Genomic DNA, 24,891 nt, shown 5'->3' on the forward strand with positions numbered 1-24,891 from the left:
GATCAGTGAAGAGGCGGGGCCAGGAGCTGAGTCTCGTCCCCTGCAACTACAATTAGGTGAGTACAATTAGGTGAGTACACATACACACACACACACACACACACACACACACACACACACACAAACCTTCTGGAGTTTTATGATAAAATAACAGAAGTAAGACAAGAGAGAGAGGGGTGGGTTGATTGCATCTTCTTGGACTGCAAGAAGGCCTTTGACACAGTTCCTCACAAGAGATTAGTGCAGAAGCTAGAGCATCAGGCGCATATAACAGGAAGGGCACTGCAATGGATCAGAGAATACCTGACAGGGAGGCAACAACGAGTCATGGTACGTAATGATGTATCACAGTGGGCACCTGTGACGAGCGGGGTCCCACAGGGGTCGGTCCTAGGACCAGTGCTATTTTTGGTATATGTGAACGACATGACGGAAGGGTTAGACTCAGAAGTGTCCCTGTTTGCAGATGATGTGAAGTTAATGAGGAGAATTAAATCTGATGAGGACCAGGCAGGACTTCAAAGAGACCTGGACAGACTGGACACCTGGTCCAGCAAATGGCTTCTCGAATTTAATCCTGCCAAATGCAAAGTCATGAAGACAGGGGAAGGGCACAGAAGACCACAGACAGAGTATAGGCTAGGTGGCCAAAGACTGCAAACCTCACTCAAGGAGAAAGATCTTGGGGTGAGTATAACACCGAGCATGTCTCCGGAAGCACACATCAATCAGATAACTGCTGCAGCATATGGGCGCCTGGCAAACCTGAGAACAGCATTCCGATACCTTAGTAAGGAATCATTCAAGACACTGTACACCGTGTATGTCAGGCCCATACTGGAGTATGCAGCACCTGTTTGGAACCCGCACTTGATAAAGCATGTCAAGAAACTAGAGAAAGTACAAAGGTTTGCGACAAGGTTAGTTCCAGAGCTAAGGGGAATGTCCTATGAAGAAAGATTAAGGGAAATCGGCCTGACGACACTGGAGGACAGGAGGGTCAGGGGAGACATGATAACGACATATAAAATACTGCGTGGAATAGACAAGGTGGACAAAGACAGGATGTTCCAGGGAGGGGACACAGAAACAAGAGGCCACAATTGGAAGTTGAAGACACAAATGAGTCAGAGAGATAGTAGGAAGTATTTCTTCAGTCATAGAGTTGTAAGGCAGTGGAATAGCCTAGAAAATGACGTAGTGGAGGCAGGAACCATACACAGTTTTAAGACGAGGTTTGATAAAGCTCATGGAGCGGGGAGAGAGAGGGCCTAGTAGCAACCGGTGAAGAGGCGGGGCCAGGAGCTAGGACTCGACCCCTGCAACCACAAATAGGTGAGTACAAATAGGTGAGTACACACACACACACACACACACACACACACACATATATATATATATATATATATATATATATATATATATATATTCTGCCAAGATTTTCTTTTCGTATTTGATACTCTTTCTTGTAGCGGAAATATTTGCTTTGTTTTATTATCTCCTATATTGAATACATTAATTTGAAGGAATTTACAATTTTACTCATCATGAAGGCGGAATTTGAAAACTAATGGTTATAAAGTTCAAAAAAAAAAAAGCATTCTCTATGTAAAATACATCAGCACTGAAAATAAAAACGAACGGACAAGGTATCGCAAGCCATCACATGACAGACAATATTCAAATTTAATTTCTTCAATAAAACCGACAAATTGGAACCTGGACAGCCAAGGATCTATCTAAACCTTCTTATAAGTAAGATTCACGAGCGTAAAGGTTTTGTAAAGTAAAAGGACACAAGTGCAACTAATGTGGCATTTATTGTGGCAACGTTTCGCTCTCCAGGAGCTTTATCAAGCCATTACAATCAATACATGGACACTGAAGGTATATAAAGGCTCAGAGTGAGGTGAATACTAGTGAGGTACCATTTCGATGTTCACTAGAGGTAGTAGTAGTAGTAGTAGTAGTGGTAGTGACAAAAGTAATACAATATGGTAAAGCAATTAATTCGTACATGAGTAAAAGGATATAAAAGTTATTACTTGGGTAACATAAAAATAGGTTGGACAAATATAAACTGGAATGAGGCAGCTTGTTTCAGTGTTCACTCTCTGTGCTTTGTGTAGTATAACAGGAGAGACTATGTGATGGCAGGGTTTACTGTTTTCAGGAGGATTCTTGCTAAGACTTCGGAGATGGTGAAGCTGCCGTTGTTTTGTTTAATTGTATTCGAAACAGCGATCAGTGCTGATTCGAGGCACTTGCGTCTGCGGAAATTAGTTTCTTTGATCATTAATTGGGCGTCTCTGAATTTCATGAGATGATTGGAGGAATTTCGGTGTTGTACACAGGCGTTGTTCAGGTTATCGTTCCTACATGCGTAAATGTGTTCATTGAGGCGGGTGTCGAGGTTTCTGGCTGTTTCACCTACGTAAATCTTGTCGCAGCCTCCACAGGGTATAGTGTAAACTCCTGCATTGACTGGTTCGTGGTGCTTGGATTTTGTCCTGGTTATATCCTTTATTGAAGTGCTAGAAGCGATGGCGACTCTGGTGTTAGCTTGTGAAAGTGCTTTTGAGACGTTCAGTGCAACCTGACTGTTGGGAAGAATTATAACTTTGCTGGGAGTGGTGTTGATGCGTGGAGAATTTATGATCTGAAGAGCTCTTTTCTTGCAGTCTTTGATGAAAAAAGGAGGAAAATGTAACTCTGTGAATGTTTGGTGAATGTATGTACACTCCTCGTCAAGAAACTCAGGACTACAAATTCGGTATGCTCTTAGGAAAAACCCGATGATGATGCCTCTTTTGGTCTTGGTATCTTGACTGGAATAGAAGTGTGTGAGATCATTTTTATTGGTGGGTTTCCGATAAACTTGAAATCTTAGGTTGTTGTCTACTTTGTGAATGAGGACGTCGAGGAAAGGTAGCTTGTCATTGGACTCTTCTTCTAGTGTAAACTGGATCGCCGGTTCAACTGCGTTGAGCCTTGCCTGAAGATCCTGTACATCAAAACGTTTTGGAGTTATTACGAGGACATCGTCCACGTAACGTAACCAAGTGACGCTTGAAGGGATGATGTTGGCGAAGTGTTCGGACTCTAGGTGTTCCATGTATAAGTTGGCTAGGACGGCACTGATGGGGGACCCCATTCCCATGCCGTAGGTTTGTTTGTAGAGCTTGTTATTGAAAGAAAAACAGTTGAAATTAACACAGAGTTCAATTAAGTCAACAAAATCTCCGGGAGGTAGAGGAAGATTAAGGTCCTGATTGACTTTACGTCGTAGAACCTCGATGGCTTTTTTGGTAGGTACTTTTGTGAAGAGGGAAGTCACATCCAAACTGCTTAGTTTCTTGTTACGGATGGAGAGGTTACGGATGCGGTTGAGAAGGTCACCTGAGTGTATAAGATGAGTGGGGCTGATGGTCCCCAGAAGGCAGGAAAGATGTTTGGCAAGAACTCCGGCTAGTTTGTGTGGAGCACTGCCTATTCCTGACGTGATTGGTCTGAGAGGAATATTGTGTTTATGGGTCTTGGGTAAACCATACATGTGTGCTGGTTTAGGGTTGCTTGGTAACAAGTACAGAAGTTTCTTCCCTTCTCTAGTGCGTTTGAGTATTTGTCTGGTTTTGTATAGAAAATCTTTGGTGAGCGTCTCCCACTGTTGAGTGCTGATGGGTTCGTATGTAGATTGATCATTCAAAAGGTCCATCATTTTAGTGTTGTAGTCACTGGTGTTGAGGATGACGACTCCACCTCCTTTGTCGGCGGTGGTGACGATAATGTTGGGGTCGTCGGCGAGGTTCTTAAGGGCAGTGATGTATCGTCTAGGAAGATTAGAAGTAGAAGGTTCACATAAAGCTGCAGTGAGAAGGCCCTGTATATAACCCTTCTGGAAGTTGCTGTCACTGTGTCTATGGTTCCTGGTAACTAGATTAAGTTGATAGTTAGGTTTGCGTATGTTGGTGGTAAATTTGAGTCCCAGACTCAGTGCTTGTTTTTCGTAGTCGGTTAAGGTGCGTGACGATAAGTTGTTTATCAGGGATTCACGTCCCATTTCCTTCCATCGACTGTTAGAGCAGAGGTACTGAAGTTTGCGATTGAGTTTGATCTTCTGTTGGAGGTTAGCTGTGGTGACTGTGCTGAGAATATGCTCAGCAGTGTGTTGGTCAATCTGAAGATGGGCCCTCATATTCCTTGCAGTTTCAAAGGTTTCCTTAGCGATGTTAGAAAGTTCTTCGGCACATTCAGTTAAGTAAGCTTGGGTAGCTGGAGAGAAGGGGTGCTTGGAGTTGGAGAGTTGTGCAGGAGTAGACTTAGGGATCACCTTCTCTGCCAGGCAATCTTGTAGGAAGTTGTGTCTGTTGCGATAGCTGTGACTACAACACTAAAATGATGGACCTTTTGAATGATCAATCTACATACGAACCCAACAGCACTCAACAGTGGGAGACGCTCACCAAAGATTTTCTATACAAAACCAGACAAATACTCAAACGCACTAGAGAAGGGAAGAAACTTCTGTACTTGTTACCAAGCAACCCTAAACCAGCACACATGTATGGTTTACCCAAGACCCATAAACACAATATTCCTCTCAGACCAATCACGTCAGGAATAGGCAGTGCTCCACACAAACTAGCCGGAGTTCTTGCCAAACATCTTTCCTGCCTTCTGGGGACCATCAGCCCCACTCATCTTAAACACTCAGGTGACCTTCTCAACCGCATCCGTAACCTCTCCATCCGTAACAAGAAACTAAGCAGTTTGGATGTGACTTCCCTCTTCACAAAAGTACCTACCAAAAAAGCCATCGAGGTTCTACGACGTAAAGTCAATCAGGACCTTAATCTTCCTCTACCTCCCGGAGATTTTGTTGACTTAATTGAACTCTGTGTTAATTTCAACTGTTTTTCTTTCAATAACAAGCTCTACAAACAAACCTACGGCATGGGAATGGGGTCCCCCATCAGTGCCGTCCTAGCCAACTTATACATGGAACACCTAGAGTCCGAACACTTCGCCAACATCATCCCTTCAAGCGTCACTTGGTTACGTTACATGGACGATGTCCTCGTAATAACTCCAAAACGTTTTGATGTACGGGATCTTCAGGCAAGGCTCAACGCAGTTGAACCGGCGATCCAGTTTACACTAGAAGAAGAGTCCAATGACAAGCTACCTTTCCTCGACGTCCTCATTCACAAAGTAGACAACAACCTAAGATTTCAAGTTTATCGGAAACCCACCAATAAAAATGATCTCACACACTTCTATTCCAGTCAAGATACCAAGACCAAAAGAGGCATCATCATCGGGTTTTTCCTAAGAGCATACCGAATTTGTAGTCCTGAGTTTCTTGACGAGGAGTGTACATACATTCACCAAACATTCACAGAGTTACATTTTCCTCCTTTCTTCATCAAAGACTGCAAGAAAAGAGCTCTTCAGATCATAAATTCTCCACGCATCAACACCACTCCCAGCAAAGTTATAATTCTTCCCAACAGTCAGGTTGCACTGAACGTCTCAAAAGCACTTTCACAAGCTAACACCAGAGTCGCCATCGCTTCTAGCACTTCAATAAAGGATATAACCAGGACAAAATCCAAGCACCACGAACCAGTCAATGCAGGAGTTTACACTATACCCTGTGGAGGCTGCGACAAGATTTACGTAGGTGAAACAGCCAGAAACCTCGACACCCGCCTCAATGAACACATTTACGCATGTAGGAACGATAACCTGAACAACGCCTGTGTACAACACCGAAATTCCTCCAATCATCTCATGAAATTCAGAGACGCCCAATTAGTGATCAAAGAAACTAATTTCCGCAGACGCAAGTGCCTCGAATCAGCACTGATCGCTGTTTCGAATACAATTAAACAAAACAACGGCAGCTTCACCATCTCCGAAGTCTTAGCATGAATCCTCCTGAAAACAGTAAACCCTGCCATCACATAGTCTCTCCTGTTATACTACACAAAGCACAGAGAGTGAACACTGAAACAAGCTGCCTCATTCCAGTTTATATTTGTCCAACCTATTTTTATGTTACCCAAGTAATAACTTTTATATCCTTTTACTCATGTACGAATTAATTGCTCTACTATATTGTATTACTTTTGTCACTACCACTACTACTACTACTACTACTACCTCTAGTGAACATCGAAATGGTACCTCACTAGTATTCACCTCACTCTGAGCCTTTATATACCCTCTGTGTCCATGTATTGTTTGTAATGGCTTGATAAAGCTCCTGGAGAGCGAAACGTTGCCACAATAAATGTCACATTAGTTGCACTTGTGTCCTTTTACTTTACATATTGTCGGTAATTCTACCAACTTTATTACGTAAAGGTTTTGAAAGACTTCAGTAGCCCAAAATCAACGCATACCTTGCTCTGAACAATCAAACTAGTCCTGAAAGTCTGAGGCATTCTCCAGTAACCAATAGATTCCAATAATTCAAAAAATTTTATCTATGTTTAAATGTCCATTTTGTACTTAGCTCAAGATCGACTCGAGTCTTCCTCTAAGTCAGACATTCCAGCGTTAAAAGTTTTAAGTTGAGAATTAGAGACTCATCAGTTTTTGCATGAGAATTCAAACGTCAGTTTAACACAGATGGCATTTTGAGAGTTTTCCACACCTTGTCGGTATCACCATACCATTTCTCAGTTACTCCATCCAGTTACATATCAACCATTCTTAAAGAACATAAGGAAGAAGGAGCACTGAAGCAGGCATACTGACCCATACTAGGCAGGTCACACTCACTCATAAGGAACATTGCTGTAGATAAATGGTTCAGAGAACCTACCAGTTGATAAATTAGACACGTGTTATACTTCTGTATCTTTATTGATGAAGTCACTGTGTGGTGAAACGTTTTCTCAGTAAAGATACCCAAGTGTGTGCACATATGTTTAACTTATTGGTTCTCTGAACCATATGTCTACATTCTTGTAGTCATTCAAGACTGCTTTTTAAAACAGTTTGAAACAAAACTTACCAGAGGTAATAATCTGCTAGACCTGGTTTTGTCAAATAAGGAAACCCTCACTAATAATCTGGTGATAAGTGAGCTGCTTGACGGAAGTGATCACGAACCTGTTACTGTTGATGCTTCACGCGAAGACAAAAATAAGGATAATGTGGTAAAACTAGTTTTTGCCGATTACAATGGCACGACGAACTGAATTCAAGGGTACTTAAGGAATGCTAAGGAGCCTATTTAACTCATCAATCCAAACTGGTGTTGTGCAGGAGATGTGGCAGATGGATAATGTAATTCCTATTTTTAAATTTGGGGATAAATCAATTCCATCAAATTTCCATCCAATAAGCCTGATGTCTATAGTTGGCAAATTATTAGAACAATTATAACTGATATTATTATTCAGATATTTAGGAGTGGACGTGTGAGCAGATGGGTCTATGAAAGATGAGGTGAATCATGGAAAAAAGGTGAGTAATGAATTTAGGAGATGGAACTTTGTCCATGAAAGAAAAGAAGGGAATGTATGAGAGAATAGTTAAACCAACACTCTTATATGGGTGTTAAACATGGGTGGAAGCAGTGGAGATGTCGTGTCTGAGGGCAGTGAGTGTTGTGAATATAATGCTGAGAATTCGTAGTTTGGAAATTACTAGGAGGTGCGGGATTACGAAAACTATTATCCAGAGTGCTGAGGAGGGGTTGTTGAGGTGGCTCGGACATATAGAGAGGATGGAACAAAATAGAATGACTTGAAAAGTATATAAATCTGTACTGGAGGGAAGGCAGGGTAGGGGTCGGCATAGAAAAGGTTGGAGGGAGGAGGCAGAGGAGGTTTTTGTGTGCATGGGTTTGGACTTCCAGCAAGCACAGGTGAGTATGTTAGATAGGAGTGAATGGAGACAAATGGTTTATAGGACTTGACATACTGTTGGAATGTGAGCAAGGTAACATTTATGAGGGGATTAAGGAAAACCGGCAGGCCGAACTTGAGTTCTGGAGATGAGAAGTACAGTGTCTGCACTCTGAAGGAAGGGTGTTAACATTGCAGTTTTACAACTGTGGTGTAAGCATGCCTCTGGCAAGACAGTGATGGAGTAAATGATGATGAAAGTTGTTGTTTTTTTTCTGGCCACCCTACCTTGGTTTGAAACTGCCAATGTGTTAATAAAAAATAATTATTAAAAGTCAACTTAATAAGGGTAATTTGATAAATGAGTGTCAGCACGGATTCACTAAAGGTTGTTTCTGCTTGAAAAATTGACTAATATTCTTTAAAAAATTTGTGATGTACTTTATTTAGTAATTCATAAACTAATGTTATGACAAGTGGCAGCTCTTGTTATAGAAGGTAAAGTTCCGTCATTGATATAGGCATGGCTTACCAATATAAGGCAGAGCGCTGGCATTAATAAGGTCAAGTCTGAATGGGGACCAGTCACTAGTGGCGTTCCACTAGTCACTGGTCCTCTTTATAATTTTCATTAATGCCCTGGATGAAGGAATAACGAGTGACATGAGTAAATTCGCTGATGATATACAAAAATCTGCCCAGTAACAGTATCTGAGGAAGACACCAATGAACCTCAGCAGGATTTACACAAATTAATGTCATGGTTTGAAAAGTGGCAGATGCAGTTCAATGTGAACAAGTGTAAAGTCCTAGTCCTTGTAACGAATATAACGCTCAGTTATAAACTAGGTGATGTAGAGCTTAATCATACATGGACTGATGAAGCCAATGTGTGGCAAAACGTTTCCTCGATAAAGATACCCAAGTGTTGCACATGTGTGTAATTATCAACTTATCGGTTCTCTGAACTATTCATCTACCGAGTACACCAGACTTGGGTGTACTCGGTAGATGACCAGCCCAAACACCACCTCGCCTTCCATATTTGCTTCATATACTAGTGTTTTTGTTATGTATTTCTTGCAGTTGTTGAAGTCCTCAGTGTGTTGCAACTTTGTTTTAATAAGAAGCTTCAAGGTTGAAAATGTTATTTAACTATCGTCTGTCCTCTCATACCACACGTGTATAGGATTATCTCATCGAAGAACAATTTAGTCTCATTATTTAACTCTATATATTTATTAAACCTGCGATCAATGTTGTTATTCGGTCGTGGTGGCAGAGTCTGTGGATTCTCTTACCTCACTTGGACAACGATCATGGAGGTGATCTAAATAGCTATGATGACAGTAGCATCATATAGCGCTGGGTTATTACATTCAAATTTTAGAAGAATAGTGTTGATTTTCAGAAAATGTTACTCACATTTTAAAGTTTATTGAGGTATTCATCTGCCCATTTTAAATTAGTTATTAGTGAAATAAGTTATGAACATTTTCACTTTTTCTGAACATGTAAATTTTACACAAATAACCCTCATACAGGAGAGCGAAAAGCTTATGATGACATTTCTGTCGGACTTCGAACATTCACAAGTCACACTGGATATGCAAATTTTGCCAGTACAGTTGTAATGAACACTCCTGGAATGCCTACGCTGAATAACTGAACAAAGAGATTTTAGTACGACTTAATTGATCGTATGATTTTAGCACAAACTCATGCAGTCATTAACTATCAATTTCTTTAAACTTGATTCCTTATCTGTTGGTCAGGGTATTACTATCCAACTGAAGATGAGCCCCGTCCCTGAGGCTTGCCAGTGGCTAAGGCCGTTATCAGGGGAGATATCATCGAAGTGTATAAGTGGATGATGGGCATAAACAAAGGTGATATTAATAAAGTACTGAGAATGTCAGACCAGGTAAGAATCACAAATAACGGATTTAAGTTGGATAAATTTAGATTTAGAAAGTATATATGTATGTACTGGTTTTCGAACAGAGTTGTGGATGCATGGAACAATCATCCGAGTAGGGTGATAGAGACTAGGACTTTGGGTAGCTTTGGGTAGTGGTGGTTTTGATAAGGACCTGCCTTGTGTGGGCCAGTAGACTTTCTGCACTGTTCCTCCATTCTTATGTTCTTATATAACTTGGACATGCCTCGCATGGGCCAGTAGGCCTACTGCATTGCTCATTCTTTCTGATGTTCTTATAATTTTCCAGAATATCATGTCTTTGTCACATTTGTTTATGGAGTTAGCAACATAAGTATTTTCCAAAAAAATATATATAATTTATGTTATTAATAGGGTAATATTAATTGCATTATTCATTTACTATTGTTATAGTTAAGAGAAACATTAAACCCGTAGGGATTATAATGAGCCTGGAGAATGGTAAGCAAACAGTCTCGATACAAAGGAATGGTAGGAAATATCTAACTCCATGGATCAACAGTCTCCAGCCAACATGAAGGAGACTTCCTAGTGTGATTTATTATTTTAAATTATTCAAATTGTAATTGACAACATGGCTTGAGTAGTTTTATGACTATTGTTGATTACATACTGTCCTAATTACTACCAAATTACATTTTTAATGATACTGCTCCATAATATTAAGAGGTATTACAAGACTGCTGTTTAAAATAAAACAACTCAAATTATTGCAAAATGATAACGTAATATAATTTGCAGAATTACTTAACGTGCACAGTACATAAGTAATGAGAGACCTTGAGCCAAGGCATGGTAGACGTCAGGCTCTCCTCGTCAATGTCACCGTCACTAGGGCTCTCAGGCAGCTCCTCGTTGCTCAACACTCCTGGAGACTCTTCGCCGGATGCCTTAAAAAAACATGAAAGAGGCAGAAGACGAGCTAATAAAATATAATTTACATCAGTACCAGTCATGATTATTTTCACAGGAGCATGTCATGATGCATGATGTGATAAAGAGTTTACTTACAAGTTATTATTATTATTATTGTTATTATTATTATTATTGTTATTATTATTATTATTATTATTATTATTATTATTATTATTATTATTATTATTATTATTATTGTTATTATTATTATTATTATTATTATTATTATTATTATTATTATTATTATTATTATTATTATTGTTATTGTTATTATTATTATTATTATTATTATTATTATTATTATTATTATTATTATTATCATCGTTGTTGTGGTTATTATGCTGTAAGTAAAACGTTAAACTCAGGAAGTGGTTGGAACCTCCATCCTACCTTAACAAAGTCATGCTAATTTATGCTACTTAACCGGACTTCCCTAATTTCCAGTCACAGTACAAATATTTTATTAGGCAGGAAGATGGGGATTCACAGTATAAGATACATTTTATAAAAGTCTACAATAAACACATCGTTTCTGGCAAGTCCAAAGCTAACATATATTTATATAAACTTACATAATAAAAGGTACAACATTGTTTATATACAGATAATTATACAAAGTGCATGTGCCAATTATGTAAATAATATTAGATCTTATTAGGTAAGTATAAATAACACAGAAGTGAACAACATAAATTTTAGTAAAGTATTAAGAGCTGAAATATATTTAGCAAGATAAAGATACTTATATCCTTAGTATGGGGTAATATAGTAAGCCAAATTAATACAAGTATAATAAATTTTTTATGGTATTTAGATAATGTACATATGTGCAGTACATAAATTACATGTGGATGATTTTTTACTCATAGTGCTACACCCGCATGGGTAGTTAAACTCAACGAGTGGTGGAAACTCGAACCTCTGTTTGGAAATCACCAGACAAACAGGCCTCTTAACTCTGGTAATGTTGTGCTCTACTATAAGTAAAATACAATTAACGAGTTAAAAAATTGAACTGTATAATAATGCATTGAATTATACTTAGTTTGCGGTTATAGTTAAAGAATATTTTGTTATGTATTAAAAGATATTTTAAAACTTGAAAACTCCCCAAGTTATAAGGAATAAATTAAGTTTGTAAATACTAAATATATATAAAATGAAAACCTATATGGAAACAGCATAAAAAATATATTTTTTTTTTATCAGGTGACTTTGTGACAGGTGACTTGGACAGCTGTCATGTAAATGCTGTTATATTCAAGGTGATTTCAATGTTACACATCTAATGAGTGTGTATTTTGGATCCTGGGGATGCTGAGAGATTTCCCGCTTCCTATAAGTTTCAAATGTACAAATTCATCGTTAACAAGCATCATGCAGACTGTATCTCTCCCAGATATGAAGGGAATAAAATATTTGTTAGAAAATTTAGGGTCCCAGACTTGTCTTCTAAAACCGTTGCTGTACCGACAAAGTGATTACTGAACACAATGAAGTTCTATGAACTTGCGAGGTTTGGTAGGTATTAGGTTTCTTAGGATACAGGCAAAGTGTTTCCTGACACGCGTCTTAGTCATATGATGACCCGCTGCTGAAGCTTTTGGTCATCTGACTGAGGCCTTCTGCGGGCTTACCAGTCCAACTCTTTAAAATTTATGGTTATTAATTGCGAGGTTTGCCAGACTATAAAGATGTATACGAAAGTGCACTAGTATAATACAGTTTTCAACTAGAGATATAAAACATTAAATCAAGGACAAAGTATAGAGCAAGAATTTCAAGCAATAACAATGAAATACATATTTTTTGTGTTATGAAGGTGGCGAATGTAATGCACACAGAGAAAAGTAAAGGATGAGAACTTTACCAGAGAATCAAGCGTATGTGTGGTACATCTGTGTGTGAGTCTGTGTAGGAGTACTGGATTCCTATTTGTGGGTTCTCAGCTACCGGTACATGTGTGTGTGTGTCTGTGTAAGAGTACTGGATTCCCATTTATGGGTTCTCAGTTACCGGTACATCTGTGTGTGAGTGTGTAGGAGTACTGGATTCCTATTTGTGGGTTCTCAGCTACCGGTACATGTGTGTGTGTCTGTGTAAGAGTACTGGATTCCCATTTATGGGTTCTCAGTTACCGGTACATCTGTGTGTGAGTGTGTAGGAGTACTGGATTCCCATTTATGGGTTCTCAGTTACCGGTACATTTGTGTGTGTCTGTGTAAGAGTACTGGATTCCCATTTGTGGGTTCTCAGTTACCGGTACATCTGTGTGTGTCTGTGTAAGAGTACTGGATTCCCATTTGTGGGTTCTCAGTTACCGGTACTTCTGTGTGTGTCTGTTTAAGAGTACTGGATTCCCATTTATGGGTTCTCAGTTACCGGTACATCGACTAGGCCATGTAAATGATGATATTCCCATTTCATATACTGGAATTATGGATAGTAGATTGGATTATATGCACAAACCCAATGATGTATCGGCATTCCTATATAAAAGTTGGTTAAGCAAATAATTGAGACTTCTCACTTGAAGATCGTTTAAATACAACTTGGCCTCGTTGGAGCAGCCGATAACTCGCAGATGTGATGCCAGATGCGATCCCCAGTATTCCTTACGTTTTGGTAATTTCACGAAATGGTGAAATTCTCTTTTTTTTTGTTATATAAGTCTATGTATAGTTAAGACACAAGGCCAAGTAACTGGAGTACAAACCTCACAAACATAATTTATCGAGAAAAGTTAATTACGTACAATTAGGCGACTACATGCACATAAAGGAGACTTGATACAGATAAAACAAGGGTGAAAATTTAACATAAGTTGGGAAAATAGAAATAAGTGACACATACCTCTTGCTCCAAGTGCTCAGAAGTATCAGACCGCTCACTGACAGCCGACACTTTCCTCCGCGACCTGACACTGTCAGACCTCTTGATGGCTGTGGAAAGATCAGCCCTCTTCTAAGAATCACTCATTTATTTTTAAATGATTCCTTACTATAATATCTTAGAAAATATAAAATTCTATCCATTATTATTCAGAACGAATTATAAAAAAAAATCAGAGGAATGACAAGTTATCTCTTCCAGATACTTGCAGTCAGTGTCGGGTTCCTTGCTTCTTCTGCTAAGTTTAAATGATCGTCGCTTAAATGATGAATTGTGGCTTGCTCCCTTTTTGAGGAAGTGATGACTACGAGTGGACTGCACTGCCCGTCTACGTTCTTCTTCACAATATTGTCCGCTCTGCCAGTGTGTGCAAAGATCTTAGTTGTTTACTAAAATATGTAAGTTTGCCATCCATTATATAAGGTTTGCTGTCTTTAAATTTGTTTATTAAATGTGGAATTTTGTGGCTCAACCATATGATCACTTTCCAAAAAGATGATTTAAAATGATAAAGGAGATAAAACACACAACGTCAATGACATAGAGATGATTTCCTAAAGCACAGCAGAAAAAAATATATTCTTTTCAGTATACGGACCTTTTCCCAGCAAGGTTTGGTGTCCCAAAGAACAAAACAGATTAACTGTTTCTCATTCGATAATTGTCTTGCCAGAAGTGAGCGAGCATCACAACTCAAATGATTCACTGAATCATAACATCCCCAACCATCCTTCTGAGTGCAGGAATTATATCTTTCACCTGCAGAATTCATATCCAGCAACAACTGTCTCCACTCACTATGATCTAATATGTTAGCACATCACTCGTGGATACTCAGGTCAGTGCTACTCAGAACTTCCTTTATTAACTCACCTCTTTCTCCAGCTCAGTTGGCCCAATTTGCTGGCTTGACATATTTCCACACTTAATGAGCCTCAACAACCTGTGGCAACGTCTCCAGCTGCTGTATATCTCACCCTACCTCCATTACATATCTTCATCCTCAAGCCTCTGTAGGTTAAGGGACTGAACACCTTCAATCATTGCTAAGAAGCTAAAGACTTTATAATTGCATCTCCGCCTATTTGACTGTCTCCAGCATTTAACTGAAGATGCCTCCTGTACAGAGGAAATGGTTCGCAATAAAGACACTCAAGTGTTGTACACCTGACTTATTCTTCGGCTTGATGAACCTGTATTCCATTAATATAGTGAAACCTGTATGGCATAGCAACACCATAGAATCACGAAACACAGAATGTGTCTTTCATCTTCACTGCTAAATGTTAGTGCAATTTATTGGCACGTCTTACATCTACTATATTATAAATGATAGTTGGCGTAATGATCACGGATTAATAGACAAAACGGAGATGATGAGAAGACTCCTGGATGTACATATCCTTAGGAGGGATAAGTGATATATCAGATCATTATTTAGTGGTAACTACAACGAGGGTAAGAGGAAACAAACCATGCCACGGGGGGGAGGGGGGTTAGAACCTGCGATCAGAGAGTCTCAAAACTCCAGACTGTCGCGTTAACCAATGGGCCAGCTAGCTACAATAAGATTCATCCATCTAGGTATATTTATACACCATGGGAAGGTTAGCATAGGCACCACTGTGACCATAAATGCAAGTTTTTACAGACGAATCTCCAGCTAGCGTGGCCTGACGAACTCTAGCACTGATCGCGGGTTCTAACCCTGCCCGTGGTATGGTTTGTTTGCAATCGCGTCATTACGATTTCGTGAGTCGGAGTAAGAGGAAGACTAGCTACAAGAATTTCTTCAGTGGGTAAGATTGAGGTGAAAGTGAATAAATTAAGGGAGAGGATAGTTCTTGTAAGATATAAGCATGATGAGTTGGTGGAAGTAGTATGGGATGGATTTAAGGATACAATGTTAGAGCGCGCAGCATTTTGTTGGACCAGAATCTGGTGAGTGCGTTTGGTAGAGGAACGAATGATATACTGAGGAGGTAAAAGACGGTGGCAAGAAAGAAACAAGATTACATTTGAGAAGAAATATATTGAGGTTGGAGTATATGAAAAGAAAAAAAAAAGATGTTGACTGTTGAGGCGGGCACCGTGAACGTTATAATTTAATAGACGTTCATCACACACCCATTAACATTCCTTCTCTACCAGCCGACTGACAATTAGGCTGGATTAGATTATTTAGGGGCCCCACTGATATGGCAGATTGTCCAGTGGAAATTAACGAGCTGGTTGAGAGCTTGCCCCAACGAAGGTGAGGTTATGCTTACCTACCTGGCTGGGTGGTAGATGCTCGTTAACGCTGGTTGTATGTACTCTTACTGGAAATATAAACACATATACAGTATAATGTGATCCTTTATTGACTACGTATCGCCCACACAGTGGGCTTTTTCAAGTCACAAACAGATCTACCTGGGGTGGAAGGGACACGAGTATTTATAGTCAGGACATTCTCCTCATAACTCCTAAACGCTTCAACGTTCAAGCTCTCCAAGACAAGCTCAACCAGGTCTAACCTTCAATCCAGTTCACACTTGAAGAAGAAGTCGACAACACTCTTCCTTTCCTTGATGTTCTGCTCTGCAAAGCTGACCACGAACTTCGTTTTAAAGTCTATCGAAAACCCACCAACCAAAACGATCTTCTCCACTTCTACTCTCACCACGACACCAAAACTAAACGTGGTGTAATTATAGGTTTCTTCCTGCGTGCACTCAGAATCTGCAGCAATGAGTTTCTTGAAGAAGAATGCACGATAATTGAACAAGTATTTTCTAAACTCCACTATCCTCGTCACTTCATCAGAGACTGCAGACGACGGGCATTAAACATCTTGAACACACCCAGAGAAGACACTGCCGAGAAGAGATACATAGTCCTCCCCACCAACTCCATTGCCAAACACGTTTCCAACATCTTTTCCAATACCTCATTCCAAGTATCTACCTCCACAACCACGACCATCAAGGACATTACCAGTGATAGCCAGGACAAGCTTCCACCCTCTGCAGGGGTATACATAATCCCTTGTAATGACTGCAACAAATTATACGTGGGCTAAACATGAAGGGACCTCCAAACACGTATTTCAGAACACCAGTACGCAAGCAGGTCTGACGACACAAGGAATGCCTGTGTACAACAGTGTAATTCACACAACCACTTGATAAACTACAGAAACTCAAGACTTATCGCCACAGAAGACAACACTCAATACCGAAGAATCCTGGAATCATCACTTATTTCTATATCCGACAACTTCAACCAGAATAGTGGCTTCTATAACATAGCTGAACCACTTGCCAAGAAACTTCTTCATCGCTATCCCACATAAGAACACAGGAATGGAAGAACACTGTAGAAGGTGTGCTCACAAACTTATCCAATCTCCCTTCCAAGCTACCCAAGATTTTAGACTCTATAACCCCACTCGGTACATCATCAGATGCAGCATTCTCCACCTGACCTCAGCATTCTGAACCTGACTAAATACTCGCGTCCCTTCCACCCCAGGTAGATCTGTTTGTGACTTGAAAAAGCCCACTGTGTGGGCGAAACGTAGTCAATAAAGGATCACATTATACTGCATATGTGTTTATATTTCCATTGTGTCGGTATTTTATACCATTTATTTCCATGTACTCTTACTCATTGGTCTTGGTCTACCCTAAGGTGAAGAACCGGCTGTCGTGACTCGCTGTTCTTTTGTTCCTTATTACTACTCTACTGATTATTTATTTCTATAAACACTGTAAATATCTTGGTGCAGGGAATATACGGGTAAACAATATTATCTTGCGCTTGCCTTTGCCTTTAATTGCTTGGGTTGATCCAGACCTTGAGACTTTAGTTACAGTCAGGTACAAAAGACCTTTAAATTACATGCCTATGTTCGTAATAACGGTGAGGGTGACGGACTGAGAATTTATCTATTAATTCTGACGAAAATTATTAAAAAAATGGAAGAAGATTAATAAGTTATAGAGAACCTTGTGAGGAAATAGTTTTAACAGCTAAAAAAAAGGATATAAAATAAAATATAATAAGATTTTGTTAGGATATTTAATTCGAAGTGTTAGCAACCCAGTGTGACCCATGACAGCGAGTGCGTCATCGAGGACTCTCTTAATGCTATTGGGGTCCTTCAATCTTGCCCACCAGGATGCGACCCACACCATTCGTCTAATACCCAAGCACCTACTTGCTTGCTAGGTGAACAGGGAGAACAGAAGTAGGGAAACATACCCAATGTTTCCACCCGGGTGGGGATTAAACCACGGACACTCAATGTGTGTGGCGAGAGCGTTGCCTACCAGGCCACGGGACACCATGGATGGGGAGGTGGAAATTCTAGGAAAATGGAGGGAATGTGGTGAGTAGGTGTTAAGTGTCGATGAAGAGAGTCAGACAGTGATTTTATATAATGGGTAGGAAAATATAATACGTAAGTGAAGAAGCTGAGATGAGTGTGTGAGGCAGTGGCATCAGATGAGTGTGTAAGTGTCAGATGAGTGTGTGAGCAGAGTGAGACAGCATGATGAGTGTGTGAGGCAGTATAGATGAGTGTGTGAGGCAGCATCAGATGAAGGCAGTATCAGATGAGTGTGTGAGGCAGTGGCGTGAGGCAGTGGCATCAGATGAGTGTGTGAGCAGTGAGATGAGTGTGTGAGGCAGTGGCATCAGATGAGTGTGTGAGGCAGTGGCGGTGAGATGCGGTAGATGAGTGAGTGAGGCAGTGAGTGTGTGCAGTGGGCAGTGAGGCAGTCAGATGAGTGTGTGAGGCAGTGGCATCAGATGAGTGTGTGAGGCAGTGGCGGTAGAGGAGTGTGTGAGGCAGTGGCATCAGATGAGTGTGTGAGGCAGTGGCGGTAGAGGAGTGTGTGAGGCAGTGGCATCAGATGAGTGTGTGAGGCAGTGGCGGTAGAGGAGTGTGTGAGGCAGTGGCATCAGATGAGTGTGTGAGGCAGTGGCATCAGATGAGTGTGTGAGGCAGTGGCGGTAGATGAGTGTGTGAGGCAGTGGCATCAGATGAGTGTGTGAGGCAGTGGCATCAGATGAGTGTGTGAGGCAGTGGCATCAGATGAGTGGCAGTGGCGGTAGATGAGTGAGTGAGGCAGTGGCATCAGATGAGTGTGTGAGGCAGTGGCGGTAGATGAGTGTGTGAGGCAGTGGCATCAGATGAGTGTGTGAGGCAGTGGCGGTAGATGAGTGTGTGAGGCAGTGGCATCAGATGAGTGTGTGAGGCAGTGGCATCAGATGAGTGTGTGAGGCAGTGGCATCAGATGAGTGTGTGAGGCAGTGGCGGTAGATGAGTGTGTGAGGCAGTGGCATCAGATGAGTGTGTGAGGCAGTGGCGTTAGATGAGTGTGTGAGGCAGTGGCATCAGATGAGTGTGTGAGGCAGTGGCGTTAGATGAGTGTGTGAGGCAGTGGCATCAGATGAGTGTGTGAGCCAGTGGCGCTAGATGAGTGTGTGAGGCAATGGTGTTAGATGAGTGTGTGAGCCAGTGGCGCTAGATGAGTGTGTGAGGCAGTGGTGTTAGATGAGTGTGTGAGGCAGTGGCGTTAGATGAGTGTGTGAGGCAGTGGCGCCAGTTGAGTGAGTGAGGCAGTGGCGTTAGATGAGTGTGTGAGGCAGTGGCATCGGATGACTCTATGAGGCAGAGGCATCAGATGAGTGTGTGAGACCGTGGCGTCAGTGTGAGGCAGTGGCACTAGATGAGTGTGTGAGGCAGTGGCGTTAAGTGAGTGTGTGAGTCTGTGGCGTCAGATGAGTGTGTGAGACAGTGGTGTTAGATGACTGTGTGAGGCAGTGGTGTTAGATGAGTGTGTGAGACAGTGACGTCAGATGAGTGTGTGAGGCAGTGGCGTTAGATGAGTGTGTGAGACAGTGACGTCAGATGAGTGTGTGAGGTAGTGGCGTTAGATGAGTGTGTGAGTCAGTGGCATCAGATGAGTGTGTGAGGCAGTGGCGCCAGATGAGTGTGTGAGGCAGTGGCGTCAAGTGAGTGTGTGAGGCTGTGGCGTCAGATGAGTGTATGAGACAGGGGCATCAGTGATTGTGTGAGGCAGTGGAGCCAGTTGAGTGTGTGAGGTAGTGGCGTCAGGTGAGTGCGTGAGGCTGTGGCGTTAAATGAGTGCGTGAGGCAGTGGCAGCAGATGAGTGTGTGAGATCGTGGCGTCAGTGTGTGAGGCAGTGGCGCAAGATGAGTGTGTGAGGTAGTGGCGCCAGATGAGTGTGTGAGGCAGTGGCGTCAAGCGAGTGTGTGAGGCTGTGGCGTCAGATGAGTGTGAGACAGTGGCGTTAGATGAGTGTGTGAGGTAGTGGCGTTAGATGAGTGTGTGAGTCAGTGGCATCAGATGAGTGTGTGAGGCAGTGGCGCCAGATGAATGTGTGAGGCAGTGGCGTCAAGTGAGTGTGTGAGGCTGTGGCGTCAGATGAGTGTGTGAGACAGTGGCATCAGTGAGTGTGTGAGGCAGTGGAGCCAGTTGAGTGTGTAAGGCAGTGGCGTCAGGTGAGTGCGTGAGGCAGTGGCATCAGATGAGTGTGTGAGACAGTGGCGCCAGTGTGTGAGGCAGTGGCGCCAGATGAGTGTGTGAGGCAGTGGCGTCAAGTGAGTGTGTGAGGCTGTGGCGTCAGTTGAGTGTGTGAGGCAGTGGCGTCAGATGAGTCTATGAGACAGTGGCGTCGGATGAGTGTGTGAGGCAGTGGCGTAAGTGAGTGTGTGAGGCAGTGGCCCCAGATGAGTGTGTGAGGCAGTAGCGTCAGATGAGTGAGTGAGGCAGTAGCGTCAGATGAGTGTGTGAGGCAGTGGCGGAGATGAGTGTTGGGTGAGTGTGTGAGGCAGTGGTTTGAGATGAGTGTGGGAGACGGTGGCATCATTGAGTATGTGAGGCAGTGGCGCCAGATGAGTGTGTGAGGTAGTCGAGTCAGGTGAATGTGTGAGGCAATTGTATCAGGTGAGTGTGTGAGGCAATGAAATCAGGTGAGTGTTTGAGGCAATGGGGTCAGGTGAGTGTGTTAGGCAGTGGTATCAAGTGAGTGTGTGAGGCAGTGATATCAGGTGAGTGTGTTAGGCAGTGGCGTCAGGTGAGTGCGTGAGGCTGTGGCGTTTGATGAGTGTGTGAGGCAGTGGCATCAAATGAGTCTGTTAGGCAGTGGCATCAGATGAGTGTGTGAGACCGTGGCGTCAGTGTGTGTGAGGCAGTGGCGCCAGATGAGTGTGTGATGCAGTGGCGTCAAGTGAGTGTGTGAGGCTGTGGTGTCAGGTGAGTGTGTGAGGCTGTGGTGTCAGGTGAGTGTGTGAGGCTGTGGTGTCAGGTGAGTGTGTGAGGCTGTGGTGTCAGGTGAGTGTGTGAGGCTGTGGTGTCAGGTGAGTGTGTGAGGCTGTGGTGTCAGGTGGGTGTGTGAGGCAGTGGTATCAGGTGAGTGTGTGAGGCATTGGTGTCAGGTGAGTGTGCGAAGCAGTGGTGTCAGGTGAGTGTGTGAGGCAGTTGTGTCAGGTGCGTGTGTGAGGCAGTGGTATCAGGTGAGTGTGTGAGGCACTGGTGTCAGGTGAGTGTGCGAAGCAGTGGTGTCAGATGAGTGTGTGAGGCAGTGGTGTCATGTGAGTATGTGAGGCAGTGGTGTCAGGTGAGTGTGTGAGGCAGTGATTTGAGATGAGTGTGTGAGACAGTGGCATCAGTGAGTGTGTGAGGCAGGGCGCCAGATGTGTGTGTGAGGCAATTGTATCAGGTGAGTGTGTGAGGCAGTGATATCAGGTGAGTGTGTGAGGCAGTGGTGTCAGGTGAGTGTGTTAGGCAGTGGTATCAAGTGAGTGTGTGAGGCAGTGATATCAGGTGAGTGTGTGAGGCAGTGGTGTCAGGTGAGCGTGTTAGGCAGTGGTGTCAGGTGAATGTGTGAGGCAGTAGTGTCAGGTGGGTGTGTGAGGCAGAGGTGTCAGGTGAGTGTGTGAGGCACTGGTGTCAGGTGAGTGTGCGAGCAGTAGTGTCAGGTGAGTGTGTGAGGCAGTGGTGTCAGGTGAGTGTGTGAGGCAGTGGTGTCAGGTGAGTGTGCAAAGCAGTAGTGTCAGGTGAGTGTTTGAGGCAGTGGTGTCAGGTGAGTGTGTGAGGTAGTGGTGTCAGGTGAGCGTGTCAGGTGAGTGTGCGAAGCAGTAGTGTCAGGTGAGTGTTTGAGGCAGTGGTGTCAGGTGAGTGTGTGAGGTAGTGGTGTCAGGTGAGCGTGTGAGATAGTGGTGTCAGGTGAGTGTGTGAGGCAGTGGTGTCAGGAGAGTGTTTGAGGCAATGATATCAGGTGAGTGTGTGAGGCAGCGGTATCAGGTGAGTGTGTGAGGCAATGATATCAGGTGAGTGTGTGAGGCTGTGATATCAGGTGAGTGTGTGAGGCTGTGATATCAGGTGAGTGTGTGAGGCTGTGATATCAGGTGAGTGTGTGAGGCAGTGATATCAGGTGAGTGTGTGAGGCTGTGATATCAGGTGAGTGTGTGAGGCTGTGATATCAGGTGAGTGTGTGAGGCTGTGATATCAGGTGAGTGTGTGAGGCTGTGATATCAGGTGAGTGTGTGAGGCTGTGATATCAGGTGAGTGTGTGAGGCTGTGATATCAGGTGAGTGTGTGAGGCTGTGATATCAGGTGAGTGTGTGAGGCTGTGATATCAGGTGAGTGTGTGAGGCTGTGATATCAGGTGAGTGTGTGAGACTGTGATATCAGGTGAGTGTGTGAGGCTGTGATATCAGGTGAGTGTGTGAGGCTGTGATATCAGGTGAGTGTGTGAGGCAGTGGTGTCAGGTGAGTGTGTGAGTGCAGGTGAGTGTGTGAGGCTGTGATATCAGGTGAGGTTGAGTGTGTGAGGCTGTGATATCAGGTGAGTGTGTGAGGCTGTGATATCAGGTGAGTGTGTGAGGCTGTGATATCAGGTGAGTGTGTGAGGCTGTGATATCAGGTGAGTGTGTGAGGCTGTGATATCAGGTGAGTGTGTGAGGCTGTGATATCAGGTGAGTGTGTGAGGCTGTGATATCAGGTGAGTGTGTGAGGTTTAAGTAGAATATAAGACGTTACAACAGCTGAAATAGATGGGATTAGGTCAAAATTTTTAAAGCAGATTTGGATATAGTTTAGTAGTTGTTGAATTTGCTCAATGTATGCATGAAAGAATGTTCTTACATATTAATAGAAAGTCTGAATAGTTCCTTTGTATAAAGGAAAAGAAGACAGGAGTGAGTCGTAAGACTAAGATAGAGAAATAAGCTTATTAAATGTAATATTTAAAAAAACGTGCAATGCATAAAATGAGAATGTTGAGGAACAAGAAGTATTTCAGAAAGATATGGGAAGTGTAGACCAAGTGTTTACTCTGAAGTATACTTGACAAATAAAGAAGAAAAAGGCAAAATATAGTGACTGGAACAGTACACAAATAACCCGCACATAGGAGAGAGAAGCTTACGACGATGTTTCGGTCCGACTTGCACCAATTACAAAGTCACACTAACAGAAAAGAGTTCACGTTCATGTATGTTTGCCAGGACGTGTCCTGGCCTGGATATTCTCCACGTGTTTACCTGGTAGTGACTCCTGAAGGAGTGTCAGAGTTGGTACAAGTGATGTACCCGTTTTTAGCCCTATGTCGGGGGCAGCCCTATGACAAGGGCGCGGTGAGCTGTCTTCGTGTCAAGTGGAGTGCCGCTTACAGCCCTATGGCAGGGGTAGCCCTGTGGCAAGGGCGCGGAGAATCTTTCAATTCCATTTGAGCCACTCCTGGCACTCAGGCCACAGCCCGTGTGCCAGGTGTTGAGCGCCTGACGTCTGACACAAGTGTAAGGTAGCAGTATATACAAAGACAAGCAGGTCAAAGACTGGAACATTAGAGGGAGAAGAGGAAGTAGTGGTACTGGTATGGTAGTGGAAGTAATAGTAGAAGAAATAGAACATAAGAACATAAGAAAGAAGGAACACTGCAGCAGGCCTACTGACCCATGCGGAGCAGGTCCATGTCCCCCCCCATATTAGACCAATGTTACCCCCCCGGATTAGCCCAATGACCCACCCAGTCTGGTCATCTCCACTCAAAGACAGAGCACTGCACCAGACCCAGCAGCACAAGCTAGTCAGGTCCAACTCACACCCATCCACACCCACTCATGTATTTATCTAACCTATTTTTAAAACTACACAACGTTTTAGCCTCAACAACTGTACTCGGGAGTTTGTTCCACTCATCCACGACTCTATTACCAAACCAGTATTTTCCTATATCCTTCCTGAATCTGAATTTTTCCAATTTGAAACCATTGCTGCGAGTCCTGTCTTGGCTGGAAATTTTCAGCACGCTATTTACATCCCCTTTATTTATTCCTGTTTTCCATTTATACACCTCGATCATATCCTCCCTAATTCTACGCCTTTCGAGAGAGTGCAGATTTAGGGACCTCAGTCTATCCTCATAGGAAAGATTTCTGATACATGGGATCATCTTCGTCATCCTCCTCTGTACGTTTTCCAGAGCATTTATATCCATTCCGTAATACGGTGACCAAAACTGAGCAGCATAGTCTAAATGAGACCTAACCAAAGATATATTGAGTTGAAGAACAACCTGAGGACTTCTATTATTTATACTACTAGATATGAAGCCAAGAATTGTTAGCTTTATTGCGAACACTAATGCACTGTTGTCTTCGTTTTAGATTACTGCTAACCAGAACTCCTAAATCCTTTTCGCAATCAGTAGTATTAAGATCTACATTATTTAGTTTATTTGTGGCATGGTTATTTAACTGTCCAACATTTAGAACTTTGCATTTGTCAATATTAAACTGCATCTGCCAATTCTCTGACCATTGCATCAGTCTATTCAAATCATCCTGGAGTGCTCTAGTGTCCTCATTAGAATGAATTGGACGGCCTATTTTGGTGTCATTAGCAAATTTGCTTATGTCGCTATTTATTCCCTCATCTATGTCGTTTATGTAAATTGTGAACAACAACGGGCCCAACACTGAGCCCTGAGGAACACCGCTTGTGACGTGCCCCCATTCTGATTTCTCCCCATTTATGCAAACTCTCTGCTGTCTATTTGTCAGCCATGCCTCTACCCAGGAAAAAATTTCTCCTCCTATTTCGTGTGCCTTAAGTTTCCTCAATAGCCTCTGGTGTGGAACTCTATCGAAAGCCTTACTGAAGTCCATATACACAATATCATATTCATTACCATGATCTACCTCCTCAAACACCTTAGTGAAAAATGTTAGTAAATTCGTAA

At 42.5% G+C, this 24,891-nt stretch overlaps 1 protein-coding gene across 1 annotated transcript in view; it reads right to left on the bottom strand.

Annotated features, from left to right (window-relative positions):
- Positions 1–24,891, bottom strand: part of LOC128696898 (protein unc-80 homolog) — a 1,079,316-nt gene that overhangs the window by 369,750 nt on the left and 684,675 nt on the right. The window contains exons 37-39 of the mRNA XM_070095999.1: positions 13,839–13,986; positions 13,591–13,679; positions 10,602–10,712 (exon numbers count right to left, since the gene is read on the bottom strand). Of these exons, the coding sequence (XP_069952100.1) occupies positions 10,602–10,712; positions 13,591–13,679; positions 13,839–13,986 (348 nt within the window). The remainder of the gene's footprint in view (positions 1–10,601; positions 10,713–13,590; positions 13,680–13,838; positions 13,987–24,891) is intronic.

Source organism: Cherax quadricarinatus, chromosome 52 (assembly GCF_038502225.1).
Source record: "Cherax quadricarinatus isolate ZL_2023a chromosome 52, ASM3850222v1, whole genome shotgun sequence".
In the NCBI taxonomy this organism is placed as follows: domain Eukaryota; kingdom Metazoa; phylum Arthropoda; class Malacostraca; order Decapoda; family Parastacidae; genus Cherax; species Cherax quadricarinatus.